The sequence below is a fragment of the Zeugodacus cucurbitae genome, chromosome 5 (genome assembly GCF_028554725.1).
Source record: "Zeugodacus cucurbitae isolate PBARC_wt_2022May chromosome 5, idZeuCucr1.2, whole genome shotgun sequence".
Taxonomy (NCBI): Eukaryota; Metazoa; Arthropoda; class Insecta; order Diptera; family Tephritidae; genus Zeugodacus; species Zeugodacus cucurbitae.
In genome coordinates this window covers 25,966,349-25,983,293 of record NC_071670.1, presented here as the reverse complement: position 1 = coordinate 25,983,293, position 16,945 = coordinate 25,966,349, and the positions used below count along the sequence as shown (strand labels likewise).

General features: G+C 35.1%; 1 protein-coding gene and 1 long non-coding RNA gene across 3 annotated transcripts; one reads left to right on the top strand and one right to left on the bottom strand.

The window, feature by feature from the left end:
* Positions 1-5,930: 5,930 nt before the first annotated feature.
* LOC105219431 (protein ABHD11) lies at positions 5,931-16,945 on the bottom strand. 2 transcript variants are annotated; one of them, XM_029045049.2, is made up of 5 exons: positions 16,605-16,945; positions 10,764-10,937; positions 10,470-10,699; positions 6,510-6,647; positions 5,931-6,253 (listed from the first exon to the last, which is right to left on the bottom strand). In XM_029045049.2, exons 1-5 carry the CDS (start codon positions 16,824-16,826, stop codon positions 6,244-6,246), a joined length of 774 nt encoding a protein of 257 aa, XP_028900882.2. In that variant the 5' UTR covers positions 16,827-16,945; the 3' UTR covers positions 5,931-6,243. The 2 variants fall into 2 exon arrangements, with proteins under 2 accessions (XP_028900882.2, XP_011193859.2); XM_011195557.3 differs by lacking the exon at positions 5,931-6,253 and adding an exon at positions 6,282-6,449 and having other exon boundaries at positions 16,605-16,944.
* Positions 6,906-10,368, top strand: LOC128922271 (uncharacterized). The gene is made up of 2 exons (XR_008471496.1): positions 6,906-7,760; positions 7,851-10,368. It is a non-coding gene; the product is annotated as an uncharacterized LOC128922271 (long non-coding RNA).

Below are 16,945 nucleotides of genomic sequence, written 5' to 3'. Positions count from 1 at the left end.
AAGACCCCAAACACACGAGCAAAACAAACAATAAAAGTAAAACTGACAAATTGCACGGTAGTACATAACAATAAAGCCAAAACAAACAGTTGAAGTCAAAGTTAGTGCTTAATAATTAATAAAAGCAATAATAATTTTCGTAATAAAATAAACGTTTTATGAAAATATCGCAAACTTTTTTTTTTAATTATTTACTCAATTTTTTTTTAATTTTTAGGTTGACGAAAAGTTAAAAATATTTATTTAAATAAAAAAATGCACGTAAATATCACTTTAGTTAACAAATATGATTTATTTAAATATTGTTAACTAATGTAATGTATTTCATGTTCAATTTGTTTCACTGTTCATAACATTTGCGTTTTCATTTGACAATTCTTCATGTTGTCTATTCCCATTCAGTGGTCCTTAGCGCGTCACTTTGTCGTAATCTTGTCTTCTATAATTCTTTTTTAGTATGGTACAAAATTTTGACTGTCGGTCATCATAGCACCTAAATCACCGCACTAAAGTGCATAGCAGGAACTCCGCACTTTGAAGACTTTCAAACACTCGAGACTAGCACCGCAGACTTAATAGATGGAAACGAATAATAAATAGTAGTGAATTCGGCCGCTCAACAGAGAATTGACGAATTGATGGAGACAGTAAATGTTTATATTATGGCAAAATGATACAGGAAATCTTTTTTCATTATCTTCTACCAGAAATATAATAGTTATAATTGAGCTAGAAACCATTATAACATCGGCTACGCTCGGAGGATTACACATAATTAACCATATCCTATTGGATGGCATTGAGATCGGTAGCTTACTGGTCGAGGAACACTCTATTTCAAGATTCGCCAAATAGGTAGATTTTGCAATAATGTAAAGTTGTGATTCATGTTGGGAAAATTATCTCTCTGGAAACAGACGTTGTAGCTGAATGTAATGGAAATTATAGCCTACTCTACAACTGTAAGGAAGCCATAAGAGCGAGCTTCTTCCAGCCCTTGTGTTTTACATTTGCTTAAACAACATTCTTCTTCTTCTTCTTTACTGGCGTAGACACCGCTTACGCGGTTATAGCCGAGTCCAAAACAGCGCACCACGTATCCCACCATCTGACAGTTTGGCGCCAATTGGTTATACCAAGCGAAGCCAGGTCCCACTCCACCTGGTCCTTCCATCGGAGTGGAGGTCTCCCTCTTCCTCGGCTTCCACCATCGGGTACTGCATCGAATACTTTCAGAGCTGGAGCACTTTCATCCATTCGAACAACATGACCTAGCCAGCGTAGCCGCTGTCTTTGTATTCGCTGGACTATGTCTATGTCGTCGAATACCACATACAGCTCATCGTTCCATCGTCTGCGGTATTCGCCGTTGCCAATGTTTAAGGGACCATAAATCTTCCGCAAAACCTTTCTCTCGAAAATTCCTAGTGCCGTCTCATCGGATGTTGACATCGTCCACGCTTCTGCACCGTAAAGTAGGACGGGAATGATGAGAGACTTGTAGAGTTTGGTTTTTGTTCGTCGAAAGAGGACTTTACTTTTCAATTGCCTACTTAGTCCATAGTAGCACCTGTTGGCAAGAGTGATTCTGCGTTGGATTTCCAGGCTGACATTGTTATTGCTGTTAATGCTGGTTCCCAGGTAGACGAAATATCTACAACTTCAAAGTTATGACTGTCAACAGTGACGTGGGAGCCAAGACGCGAATGCGCTGACTGTTTGTTTGACGACAGGAGATGTTTCGTTTTGTCCTCGTTCACCACCAGACCCATACGCTTCGCTTCCTTATCCAGTCTGGAAAAAGCAGAACTAACGGCGCGGGTGTTGTTTCCAATGATATCGATATCATCAGCGTACGCCAGTAGCTGTACACTCTTATAGAAGATCGTACCTTCTCTATTTAGCTCTGCAGCTCGTATTATTTTCTCCAGCATCAGGTTAAAGAAATCACACGAGAGTGAGTCACCTTGTCTGAAACCTCGTCTGGTATCGAACGGCTCTTAGATGTCCTTCCCGGTCCTAACGGAGCTTTTGGTGTTGATCAACGTCAGCTTACACAGCCGTATTAGTTTTGCGGGAATACCAAATTCAGACATCGCGGCATAAAGGCAGCTCCTTTTCGTGCTGTCGAAAGCAGCTTTAAAATCGACAAAGAGATGGTGTGTGTCGATGGTTCCTGTGTCTTCTCCAAAATTTGGCGCATGGTGAATATCTGGTCTGTTGTTGATTTTCCAGGTCTAAAGCCACACTGATAAGGTCCAATCAGTTTGTTGACGGTGGGCTTTAGTCTTTCACACAGTACGCTCGACAGAACCTTATACGCGATGTTGAGGAGGCTTATCCAACGGAAATTGGCGCAAATTGTGGGGTATCCCTTTTTATGGATTGGGCAGAGTACACTGAGATTCCAATCGTCAGGCATGCTTTCTGCCGACCATATTCTGCAAAGAAGCTGATGCAAGCACCTTATCAGCTCTTCGCCGCCGTATTTGAATAGCTCGGCCGGTAATCCATCGGCCACCGCCGCCTTATTGTTCTTCAAGCGGGTAATTGCTATTCGAATTTCTTCGCGATCGGGCATTGGAACATCTGCTCCATCGTCGTCGATTGGGGAATCGGGTTCACCATCTCCTGGTGTTGTACTTTCACTGCCATTCAGCAGGCTGGAGAAGTGTTCCCTCCACAAACTCAGTATACTCTGGTCATCAATAACTAGATCACCTACATATAGGAGTGTGCTCCGGTCTTGAAACCTTCAGTTAGTCGCCGGATCTTTTCGTAAAATTTTCGAGCATTACCCCTGTCGGCCAGCTTGTCAAGCTCTTCATACTCACACATTTCGGCTTCTTTCTTTTTTTGTCTGCAAATGCGTCTCGCTTCCCTCGTCAGCTCTCGGTATCTTTCACATCCCGCTCGTGTTGCGGTCGATCGCAACATTGCGAGGTAGGCAGTCTGTTTTCTCTCCACTGCGAGACGACAATCCTCATCATACCAGCTGTTTTTTTTTGACTTAAACAACATTCAGCAAAATGTAAATCCAAATCCGCCGAAAATATTCCAATGACCAACTAGCATCTATACGAACCACAAACTTTACTGAAATAACGATACTATTATTTGCTTCAACTGAAACACAATCACACCCTGATTTAGTACCCGCACAAAGCATAATTTTCACTGAACATATTGGCCCTAATCATTGAATCCGTTTCGATCGAAAAATGGTTCGATACGATCGAAAAATTTTACGTCGGAATTATTGAAACCGTATCGAAAATAAAATTTACGATTACATTCAACTCATTTAATAATACAAAATCATTGAATCCACAAAATCGAAAATTTTGGTCGAAATCTATCCGTTGTGAGAGAGTTGCGTAAACAATTCCTGATGACCGACTAAATTATATTTTAAATGGATAGTTTAGAGACAAGAGACAAAAACACACTAAGAAAAATAAATTTAAGGTGTTTAAAAGCGATATAAAGTTGCCCCCTAAATAGCGAAAGAATTTTCTCAAAGAGCCTCAGGCGAATTAAATATAAAATAAATTCGGTAAAAAATTACCCTTAGGCACTGAGTTCTTCATTTTCGATATCTGGGGCCTTGAAAAGTCATGGTCCGATTTTGACAATTTTTCCACAAGTGATGTCAAAGCACAAATACAGTATTTGTGTAAAGTTTTATTCCGCTATCTTCATTGGTTCCTAATGTACATATATACAGTAGTTTTCCTAAATAACGAACACATTAATTGTTAGGCCTGTTGGTTACATCGAATTTTTCGTTAATTCGAGTACTCACTTAGAGGTATGTTTTTAAATCAAAATGAGTTAAATATCCGTAAATTGCAGTTTAATAAATTGTTTTATTAATTATTTGTTAAAAAAAAAAAGAAAAACCATAACTAAACCACTCAAATCAACTGAATTCTTCCAAAATGGACCAATTCTACCACTTATACTTCTATTTGGTGCTGATCAATAATTTTAAGTTTTTTTATAAAATTCATAATTTTTTTCAATTTGCACATTTCTTTTGAATTTTTTCAAGTTATATTTTTAATTCTGGTTCGATGTCATTTGATTTTTTCCTCTTTCTTCATATATCTTCTTCATGTTGTTCGTTAAACCGAGTACTTACAAATCCTCGATGTTCGTTATTTAAGGCACTCAATGTAACAAATTTGCTTGTTCGTTATAAGTGGTTTTCGTTAAAACGAATATTCGTTATTTCGGAAAACTAATGTATTATAAAGTGAACGAATTAGAAGAATTCAAAATTTAGTTATATGGAAAGTAGGCGCGGTTGTGAACCGATTTCGCCCATATTCCACCTGCGTCATCAGGGTGTCAAGAAAGTGTTATATACCTAATTTCATTGAAATCTGTTGAGATATGGTTTTTGACCCATAAGTGGGCGACGCCACGGCCATGTTCCATTTTGTAAAAAAATCTCAGTGCAGCTTCTTTCTGATATTTCTTTTGTAAAATTTAGTGTTTCTGCAGATTTTCGTTAGTGAGTTAACGCATTTTTAGTAATTTTCAACATAACCTTTGTATGGGAGGTGGGCGTGGTTATTATCCGATTTCTTTCATTTTTGGACTGTATAAGGAAATGGCTAAAAGAAACGACTGCATAAAGTTTGGTTTATACTATTTTTTTGGTTTGCAAGATATATACCAAAAATATTTGGGGGGGGGGGGGCCCACTTTTCCAAAAAAAATTACATCCATATGTACCAAATTTTTCTTTTATAACTTTATTTAGGGCTTAGTTATGACACTGTATAGGTTTTCGGTTTTCGCCATTTTGTGGGAGTAGCAGTGGACCGATTTTGCCCAAGGAATATGTGTTCCAAGTTTCATTAAGATATCATAATTTTTACTCAAGCTTGCACGGACAGACGGACGGAATCAAATTTCTCTATAAAGCTTATCGTCTGCTTTGCTTCAGGAGACATCGAGAACCATCCTAGGACTGTTCGAAGTGCGGTATTCTGGCACTTCCGTATCTTCCTCTGCATCTAGGCAACCATACCCGGTGCTGCGTAATTGATGGCCGCCTGGCCGATAGAATTATAAGATTCTTCTTCGTTTCTTTGTCCTTTCCCCAAGTGCTACCGGCTAGCGACTTGATGATATTGTTACGGCTCTGTACTTTGGTCATTATCGCGGTCATATGTGGAGTACAGGAGTGCAGACTCTCAATGGTAAAACCGCCAAAAACTTTAGTTTATTTTCGGTCGGTATTGGTAATCATCGACGTGGATGTCAAGGTTTAGCCTATACTCCTTCGTACAGTTGGTAAAAAGGGTCGCAGGAGATAGTACAAAGCTCATTGCAAAGTAGAAGTGAGAAAGTTCATGGAGTTAGTCTTTCACTTTTGAACACATGTCATCAATTCCCTCCCTATTTTTAAGAGTGAGGGTAGTTAACACCAGCAAAGATATAAACGTAGCAATTTCATATTCGATTTTTTCGAACTTGAAAGCCATCTTGCTTTAAATTTTTGCGAGCAAGAAGTGTTTCAAGTTGATGATCAAGAAATGATCAGCTGAGTGCAGATTTCTCCAATTTTCAAATTACAAGCATTAAAATTGTAAAATTAATTACGAATAAGGTTGAAATAAGTGAATTATTTACATTTACGAAATTGTACACAAATAGTGCATTTTATGGAACATAAATCTTCCGACGTATCTACAGAATGATTTAAAAATAAAGACTTATGAATCCATTTTGGCGATAAATGGAAGCAGTTTTCTTGACGACGGCATCTCTGTAACAATAATTGAATATCAAGTTGCTTGCAACCTTCCTCATGGTTCAAGTTCTTTCTCGCGTAACGGCAGCGTAAGTCAGTTGTATAAACTCACCCAGCGAAACCGGAAATACTTGCCTAGCAAGTAAAATAAAATGAGAAAATGTAAAAAGTTGTACTTCTTTATTTAATAATACTGCAGGTTCCAACAGCAGTAAAAGTCCAAAGGATGTGTAACATTTCCACTTCCTCTATACAAACATCCAAAAAACGGGACACTTACTTTACATTGATGTAGCATTAACAAATCAAACCCTATTATAAGAGTGGATATTAATTATATTAAGTACATTATTCAGCTATAATAAAATGTTTTTATTTTCCTTCCTTATTATAAATCTAGAGTGTCCTCTTTTTTTGTCCCCCATTATATGTGAAATCGATTTCACAATTAAAGATTATTCGCCACGCAGGTAATATTACCATGCTCTGCAAAAATAAAATAAAAAAGTATGGGTACTAATGCCAAATAGTTTTCAAATATATTTAAAATTAGCGTTTTAAAAATTCTACGACTAAATTAACAAATTTATCTGGCTGTTCAAAATGCACTAAATGACCCGCATCAAGCCAATGTAGTTCTGAGTTAGGGAACATTTGCTGAATATCCGGCCAACTCTTAGGACTGTCAAGAAAACATAATGTTTATATCTCCTAAAATATTATTATTTTTATAAGTTCTTACTCGACAAAATTGGATTGATTTCCACAGATGAACATCACTGGCCCTTTAAATGGTGGTAAATCCTTCACATGCTCCTTGAAGTCGTTGAATAATCTCAAATTCTTGTGAAGAGTACTAATATTAGGAATCCAATAGAATCTAAAATGACAGAAATAAAAAAATATTATTTTTTTAATTTCCTGAATATTAAATCGTTTATAATAAAAAGAGGTTGGGGTTGGAATCTATTTCTTATTTAGATTGATGCAAACATATTTTTTTGGAAAGAATAATACTATATTACATTTTTATAAAAGGTTTCTTTTAAACAAATTTTCACTGTGTATCATATACATATTTAACATTTATCCTTTGGCACCGTGCTTATACTTCTGTTGGCACGGTGGATGAGAGAAATTAAGGCACTTAAAAAATAAAAAAATCGTATTTAACAAAAATCTTAAACATTTGGTTTGTAATTTAACACCAGCGTTCGCACAAACGGTGAATACCCGAAAAGTGCTGACCATGCGTCAACAAGTCAACGCATGACAACAACACATTGTAATGATTTACATAACATTAGCAACAATTAGCGTCAATAAGTCGCGCATGACAACAACATCAGCAAACACATAAGGTTAAAAGTTGCATATTCGATTTGATTCCCATCGAATTGCTGACAATGCATCTGCAAGCTTGCTAGGAAGAACAAACAACTTCTGGAGTCAAGATACATCAAAGGGGCATTAGTTACGCGGCAGCAACTGCTAGTGTTTAGGTAAGTTAGGCACTTAGGCGTAGTCGCCGCAAATTTGTAAAATCAAAAGTTAGTTGTTATAACTCACCCAGCGTTATCGGCTGTACTTGCATAGCAAGTAGTAAAATAAACGGACGTTAAAAAATTAAAATTAAGCTTAAAATATGCTGTACGTACCTATAGGATAGTTCTGAGACTTTCACATTGTAACTAAATATGTTATGCTGTTGCAAAAACAAAGAAAACAATGATCAAATTGTCAGATAAAGGACCAATCAATAATGTCTTTCCCTCGCATAGATATGTACATTATTAAATGTAGTCCCTACGATATGTCGAAATTTAATAAATCAAAGCACACATCTAATTGTTACTAGAGAAACATTGTGAAGAATTGTGTTTAGAATTTTTTCCTTGTTCATAACGCTATTAACTAACCTCAGACAACTAGATGGGTGAAGCCGAGGAAGATTCCATGGAGTCCTTGATTGATGTCGAAAGCATTGAGCAAGGTGAGTGTTCCTAAGGTCTTATAAAATCCTCAAGAGGTGCCAGATATAACTTTGACTAATGCGTATTTTACAAATACATCTTCATCATAGCAAACAAGCAAGAAAGATTAATAGAAATCCACATAAAAGGCAAGTTAACTCCAGAAAAACTGACAAAAAACTCGGTAGTAGTAGAAATTTAAAAAGCTGGAAGTGGAAGTAATAGATTACATGAAACTGATACAACAGATGTTTTTGGGCAGGCTCATAATGGATCCGCTGGGAGCTTCAACAATGTGTAGATCTGTCAGGAGATGCATACCTCAAGGAGGCGTGTTATCACCACTCCTCTGGACTTTAACAATGAACAAAATGTTGTTATATCTAGAAAAGAGGAAAGTGTATGTGGTGGCCTACGCTGCTGATATGGCTGTCTCGGTTAAAGGTAAATTTCCAAACACCCTCGCTAAACTTATGCAAACAATATTAAATTATATAAATCGATGGGGATAAATTTGCGATTAAACATAATGGTAGCAAAACGGAGTTAGGGATATTTAACCTGAAACACAAGATTCCAGATTTCATACTACCTTCAATAAATAGCACCCCGTTATCAATAGGTGAGAAAGCATGCTACATTGGATGAATTTTAAAACAGGAAACTATAATGTAAACCTAAATGGGGACAAAGCCCTCGATTATGAAATACGGTATATTGGTCTGATAGCCAATAATGGAAAAGCATTATGCAGAAAGACATATAGAAAGTTTACAAAGAACAACAGGCATATAGTACATCAGTGGAGCTTTTAGAACAACGCCAAGTCATGCACTAGATCTTATTCTGTATATACTGTCTATAGACCTATTCTTTAAGCAACAGGCAACGAGTCACTTGGACTTATAGAATCTTCCCTACTAGTCAGTTGCAATAAGGGACATTCTAATATACTCAACAAGTTCCCTTTTCAACTAATCTCCTCCAGCAACCAGATCACTGTAGTGTCTTCAAAACGAATATTGTTGCAGTTAAAGAATACCTTTTTTCTGACAAAAAAAAAACAAAACATTTGATATTTCGTTTCGATATTCTGCTTGAACATTAATTTAAATTTTTCATAAGGATTGCAATGCATGACCCGCGATCGCAGTGAAGTAACGTAATTTCGTCAATGAAATAAATCACATACCTTATTAGATGTTAGTAAGTAGTATTTAAAGAAACAAAAATATATAACATGCTAAAAGAAAAAGTAACCAAATGAATAAAACTTAATTTTATACCATAGAAAATTGCTATTTGTGCAAAATTCAAATTTTTAGTTTAGTATTAACTTTTAAATAGATAAACAATTTGAATGAAATGTTTTCGATTTATTAATATCAAATTGGGCCTCCGTTCTTGTTTTCCAAAAGTTTTTGTCAAAGAATTGACCATCCTTTACAGTACTGAAACGTTTATCTTCGCCCACTCCTCCTCAATGGCTTGGTTTAGCAGTCACTCTGCTTTTGTTCAGCTAAAAAATGTTGTTGAAAATATGTCCCATAAATCCTCTATTGAATTGAGATCTAGACTTAATGACGGACACTGAAGTTAGGGAATATTACGCGACTCAAAAAATGCTTTAGTATACCCTGCGACGTGAAGAGCGTTATTTTACTGGAACACCCAGATATTGCCATGATTTGCCTTAGCAACTATGTCCATCAATTCCATATATGTTTTGCTTTCAAGGCAAGACAATAGGAGACTTCTCTATGGCGCTAAGAGCAGCCCACGTCATTAGAGATCCACCGCCATGTTTGCGCTTATGGTAAGTATGGCGAGGTTGCCGTGGATCCTCCAATACTCATGATCCATCTAAATTAAATATTTTTTCATCACAAAATATCAAATTTTGAAACTATACTTCTTAGAATTTGTATTTTTCGAAAAAGGATGAATGCGTTTTTATGGTTATTTTATAAGTGCGGTTTAGACACTTTGGATTCATGTTTAAGATTTAAGTCTTCATACAAAATTTGTTGTACACGTGGTCTTGGCACTTATAACCAAATTCCGCTTTAAGTTGGAGCAGCTCATCATGTGCAATATGCCATTTGGTACATTCATTTATTGAAGATTTTGGTCCCGTACGATTAAATTTTTTGTGTTCCTCGGGGTTTCTAAAAAGTTTCGTATGGGTTTTCTATGCCACATTAGTTCAGCAGTGTTTACATAAATTTTTAAAACATCTTTGTTCATAATCTCAATCTTGATCTGTTCCACAGACGAAATTCGGTTCCAAGTGGCATTTTTAGCTAAACTTAAAGTTAGTTCTGGTTTTTATAGGCATATAATTATTTTTCAATTATTTCTTGCATACATACTTGTTAGTTGTTTTTATAATTCCAATAGTCGAGATGTTGACACCGCGACAGCCAAAAAACAAATAAATAATTTTGCACATATACCTATTTTCTAACTGTACTATGAGCAGAGTGTTGTCGTCGATTTTATGTGCGGTAAACAGAAATAAAGCATTAATAAACATAATTGCATACTCAGAATTAAGGTATTGTTTTTTTCTTTTGAGAATTATAACAAAAAAATTGCATATATATCAATTTTACTGAGGTACTATGGGAACTAATAAACAATGGATGTTATCATAGCGTATTTATGAAAGCGCACTGATTTTAACCTGACATGTACAATTAGACCTCATGATTTTGGGTTATACATACTCTCCATTATCTCGTTTTCTTAAATTCATTAATATAAACTCAACAGTTGCTTGGACTCCCACCGCTTTTTTAATTTGATTTTCAGCTATTTTGCGCCCTTCTCCCATTGAATATTTCGTAGGGATTTGGACTTTATCCATTGCTTTAAATATTTCATCCATATGATGAAAATCTCCTGGCACTGCAATGGGAGATATGTCAATAATAATTGCCCGATCCACTAACTCAGGCTGTGAGAGAATAAAAAATATAAATAAGTGGACACAATTCTGTTAGCAAAAGTGAAGTACTAACGTTTTTAAGTGCTAAGTGCATCATGGTCCTGCCTCCCATGCTATGCCCCATTGCACATGTCTTTGTAATTCCTCTACTTTTCATGAATTCTGTAACATCTGCTGCCATATTAGCAGAACTATGTTCAGATGTATGAGGACTATCACCATGATTTCTCGCATCTACAGTATATATCTGAAAACAAAAATGTGTTAAAGAAATTATAACAGAACAATATTTCTAAAAAATATATCCTTGGGTGGTATTTAAGTTTAGATTCACAGTCGGTCATTCAAGTGAAATAGTTAATGGAATTTTCGCGTGTGTCTCTAGTTCATTGGAACAAAGTTTATTTATATATTTGTCTTAGGTACATTCAACCTATTCATATGATATCATAATAATACTAATTATTTCAGCGAAGTAGAAGAAAATGAAATAATGTATTATTTACCAAACAACGAGGTTTCAGATAGTGAAATTGAAGAACTGACCCGAAAAGCACGTAGGCAATATGCACTTGGAGCACTTTGTGTCTTGAAATAGGTATTGGAAGTTATTGAACGGCAATTTTGTCAGCATAGAGTTAAAAAATTGGTGCCAATAAAAATTAAGCACTGCAAGCATTCTATTGCCTGCCTTCTCTTTCGAGTGAGTATAAAATACACTTGATCTCCTTTCTACACGGTGTTTTAGCACGTTTACGTTTTTACTTAATTCATTTTAATTATAAACTTGTTTGCAATAAAATCAAAATTCCTTAGGTCAATACAAGTATGCTACATTTAAAAAAAAAAAGGTTATCGTAATACGTGGAATGGTATCTTTATACATATATTCGAATAAATATTCAAATAATTGCAACTCTCATTTCTACCTACTAAAAATACATTGGCTTTAAACGAAAAAATACAAATTTTAGATTTGAAAGGTTGCAACGATTTTAATATGTAAACAAATAAATGAAGCTGTATGATGAAGAAAGGACAAAGAAATGACGGATTTTTTAATCATAAACCTGAATAGATTTTGTTTGTTCCTTTTAACAGTAATACCTATACATATAATACCATAAAAATCGACAGCGTAAATTCACAGTGTACGAATAGATAAATTTATATGCAAAATGAAATCTTTTTCAAATGTTTTCTTTTAATTGGTTCTAATAGTGAGTTTTATATGAAACTTTGATTTTTTTTGCACGGGTATTTAACTGCCCCGTGTCAGATAAAAACAAAAATTATTATTCCTATCAGCTGAAGAGCTCAAAGGGCCTAGCTATAGTAATTAAAGGAATAGAGTCTTCCGTAGACTCTAGTGAAATCAAAGAAGCTCTTGAAGAATGTGGCTTTGAAGTTAAAACTGTCGTAAACATTCATGTTTAGACAACAAACATCCATATTTAGAATTGAATTGATGCCGAATTCTAACCAGCTTAAAAAGAACGAAGTGCATCCAATATATAATTTAAAATATTTGTTGCACCGTAGAGTAAGCGTAGAAGAACCACACAAAAGATACAACATGATACAATATTTAATAAAATCACAAAACCAAATGCTGCAAACTTTATTAAGTAAAAAATGAGCATACTAAACATTTGTATATGGAATGCTAACGGTGTTAACCAACATAAATTAGAGATTATTAAATTTCTGTCTGAAAAAAATATAGATGTAATGCTAATATCAGAGACTCATCTGACAAACAAAAACAATTTTAAAATACCGGGATTTAGACTGTATGTTACAAATCACCCGGATGGAAAAGCACATGGCTGAACGGCAGTGTTGGTTAGAAATCGGTTAAACCACTATACTCTGGAATCTCATGCTACAGCCCAGTTGCAAGCTACAACAATATCGTTAAAAAATCGGGGTTGTGATTTAAATCTAACGGCTATATACTGCCCACCTCGTTTTAAAATTACAGATAGCGAATTTAAAGACTTTTTTGGAACGCTAGGTCATAGATTTCTAGCAGGTGGAAATTATAATGCAAAACACATGTACTGGGTGTCACGTCTTATTAATCCGAAAGGACGCCAGTTGTACCAAACCATTATGAACCACAATAACTTTGATTTAATATCTCCTGGCAAGCCCACATACTGGCCTAGTGATCGCAAGAAAATACCAGATTTAATTGATTTCGATGTAACCAAAAATATAGATAGATCGCTTGTGACAGCTGATACATGTACAGACTTATCTTCCGATCATTCACCTGTACTAATAAAGTTGTGCGAACAACCCATATTGTGTGAACAACAAAAATAGATACAGAAAGAGATATTGATGAAGGTATAAGAGAATTTAATGATGTAATATCAAATGCAGCTGTCATAGCAACACCAAAAAGAAACAATAAACCTATTAGCCGCAGAAAACTCACTCAAAGCTTGTAAATGAAAAAAGGCGAGCTAGACATGAATGGCAGTTAAATCGTTACCCTTCTACTCAGCTGCAACTAAAATATGCTGTACGAAAACTAAAAACAGCGCTTAAACGTGATGAAAAATACCACACTCACAATTATATAAAGAAACTGTGTCCGAATTCAAACAAACGGAATTCACTTTGGAAAGCCCAAAAGTCAATGAAGCCTCCAGTCGACTCCAACCTGCCTATAAGAGGCTTGGGTGGAAACTGGGCACGAAGTGACGAGGATAAGGCAAATTGTTTTGCAAATCACCTAGAAAAGGTATTTCAACCTAATTGCCCAAAGAACAGCTTTAAGCTGCCATTCATCTTTAATAGCGCTAACGAGTCGCTTGGGTCTATTCCAACGTCATCTTCTGAAGTTATTAAAATCATAAAAGAGCTGAATCCAAAAAAGTCGGCAGGACACGATAAAATTACTCCAAAAATGCTAATTGAGTTACCAAATATTGCTTTAACAGTGCTCTCCTTGCTCTTTAACGCTATTTTCAGTTTCGGGTACTATCCAATTTCATGGAAAAAGTCGCAGATCATCATGATAGAGAAACCAGGTAAAGAATTGACACAGCCGTCTTCATACAGACCAATCAGTCTTCTACCCTGTCTTTCTAAAATATTTGAAAAAGTGTTAATACCAAAGATGTCTCCTTTCCTCCATGAAAATAATGTAATACCAACGCACCAATTCGGTTTTCGGGCAAAACATGGCACTGTAGAACAAGTAAATAGAATTACTAACGAAATCAGAAGGGCGTTTGAGTATAGAGTGTACTGTTCTGCTATATTTCTAGATGTGGCTGAGGCATTCGATAAAGTGTGGCAACACGGGCTTTTATATAAGATTAAAAAAAACATCCCTCTCGAAATGCATAAAACCTTGGAGTCTTATTTAAAAAATAGAAAGTTTACTGTCAAAGTAGGAGACTTCATATCTGAAGAACGACCAATAAGAGCTGGTGTACCTCAGGGCAGTGTTTTAGGGCCAACTCTATACATAATATATACAGCAGACCTTCCAACAGCTAGTAATGTTTTGACATCAACTTTTGCGGATGACACAGCTTTAGTGAGCCGAAACAAATGTCCAATTATAGCATCAAAAGTGTTAGGAGAGCATTTGACTTTTGTCGAAGAATGGCTAGCAAACTGGCGTATAAATGTAAATGAACAGAAGTGCGAGCATGTTACATTTTCTCTAAGACCAAAAACGTGCCCGGCAGTTAAAATGAACAATATATCCAACTGTGGGGTACGACCTGTGCAACCAATATCGATATAATTCAGAGATTCCAATCAAAAATGCTTAGAACAATCACGTGCTCACAATGGTACATGCGTAATGAAAATATCCATAAAGATCTTGGTATTCTCATGGTAAAGAAAGAAGTAGAGATCAGCAGAAATAAATATTTATCCAAACTCCGATATCACCCAAACCCATTGGCTAATGCTTTATTACATTCTTGTAATCAATCACGTCTAAAAAGAAGAGATATGCCAGCACACTGAGGAGGAACGTTTCACCAAAACAACTCAATCATTTGGTTAAATTGTTTTTCTTAATTTCAAAGTCTATATTCTATCGAAATTATAGAATTTGAACTTTAAAGGGGAGTATCTCGAAAACTAAGGGTCTGTGGTATATTTTTTAAACAAAAACATTATCTAACCATATTTTCAGATCGAGGTGCCATAGAAGTCGGAATTGTACGGGAAAATCCTTAAACTAACATATCTTACTTACATTCCACTCATTATAATCGATGCTCTAGTGTAGGCTATATAATTGGAAGACATATTTTTCCATCCCCAAATTGTCAGTTAATATTTGTTTACATTTTCAAAAGAATGGAGAAAAACAAAAGTACAAAACAAGAAATTCCTGGGATGCCAGAAAAATAGCCATTAAAATAAGCATTAAACGTTGTTTGTTTAATTCTTTTATCTTTTTTGCAAGGCCAAGGTGCTGGGTATTAAGAGTCTCTATCAATTCTCTTGAAGCATCATCGTTGCGCAAGATATTTATCTGTCTTTTCAAAGCCAATACCTTCATTATGAAAATTTCTTGTCGTGATTCTATAAAACATGATCATTAATAAAAATTATTAGCAAATATTAAAGATTCTAAAACATAACATTCTCGTTGCTGAAAATTTGAACAAACAAATAAATTTGTGAACTGTCAATGAAGACACATCGAAAACTCCACAACCCTTAAATTATGTTTTCATGATGTTTTCAATGTTGGTCCGAATATAGTATTAATTAATTAAAAATTTGCTTTAAATAAGCATTTTAATTTTTAAACAATTATATCAACTCACATATTAACAAAAGGTTTGCATGCTGACAAAAAATAAGCATTGCCATTTCTAAAAAGTTTTCAAATGAATCAAAAATGAGGGATTTTACATCAAATTGTATCTCGGGTTGTCCTAAGTTCTTTCACGTAGAATTACTATAGCATTGGCGGACTTCGGCCGCGCTACATAAAAATGCCCCTGGTCGAGCCAACACCGGGGATTATCAAAGAGATGGAAATGATAAGTTTTTTCATGCAGAATTTCTTTCTGCCTTGGCTGAATTTGGTCGCAGTTTGTTTCAAAAAAAATGGGAGTTATAGTTACTGGGGCGCTAATATTTCAGGCCATTTCTATCTTTTTAAATAATCTCGCACGGTTTACGAGATATTTTTATAGCGGTTATTTTTTTGAAGCGGAAAGTAGTTCTACGCGAAAGAACTTTTCATTTCCACCTCTTTGATAACACCCGGCGTTGGCTCGACCAGGGTTATATTTTTGTAGAGCGGCCAAAGGCCGCCAATGCAGAAAGTAGTTCTTCGCGGAAGAACTTGTTATTCAACCTCTTTGATAATCCCCGGTGTTGGCTCGACCAGGGTTATTTTTTTGAAGCGCGTAAAAACAAATTAGTGAAGCGTAAATAAAATTTAAAGTGCAAAATACATGTGAAAAATTCAATATAGTGAGAAAGAAATAACGTGTTGAAAAATGTTAATTTTAAATCTTTAATTGCAAATATCTCAGTATACTAAAGTTTTCCCGTTATTTTTTGTTTTTTATTTATTTAAAAGTGTTTATTTTGAGCTAATTAACATAAAAATTGTCTCAAATCTTGGCGCACCAGTAACTAAAATCGTGCCAAATGTAAGAGAAATACTGAAATATTTTTCATTAGCTATCATAGTGGTTCTTATATATTAGAATGCTATTTTACTATATTTAATACACATTTAAAACAGTTATTCAGAATGCTATAATACTATATTTAAATCACACAATAGTAGTAGAAAATTTAACTGAATGATCATATTAATTACATTGTTACGACACTTATCTTGCAGAATACATTGGAAAAATCTAATCATTTCGATGAAAAATATACCCTCAAATCATAATCTTACCATTTTGTCCACCTTTTTCTCCAATTTTTGTGCTACAGATTTCCAATTACGCTGCGAACCAAAAAGCCCATGCATTATTATTAAAGGCAAAAGTTGCGAGTTATTTTTCCCAAAAAGTGTATATGCCATTTGTATAGTACTTATGTTGGAAAACGAACGCGGCATTGAGCAAAATAACAAATGTTTAAATTTCCAACGCTTTGCTAAGAATCCACCACCCATTTTAAAACCAGAAACTGTTGATATTTTGACAGTGATAGAAATGTAATCAAAAAACGCTATACAAAACTTTTTCGCACGATAAAATTCTGAGCAGTTTTATAATCGGTATTTTCCGATAA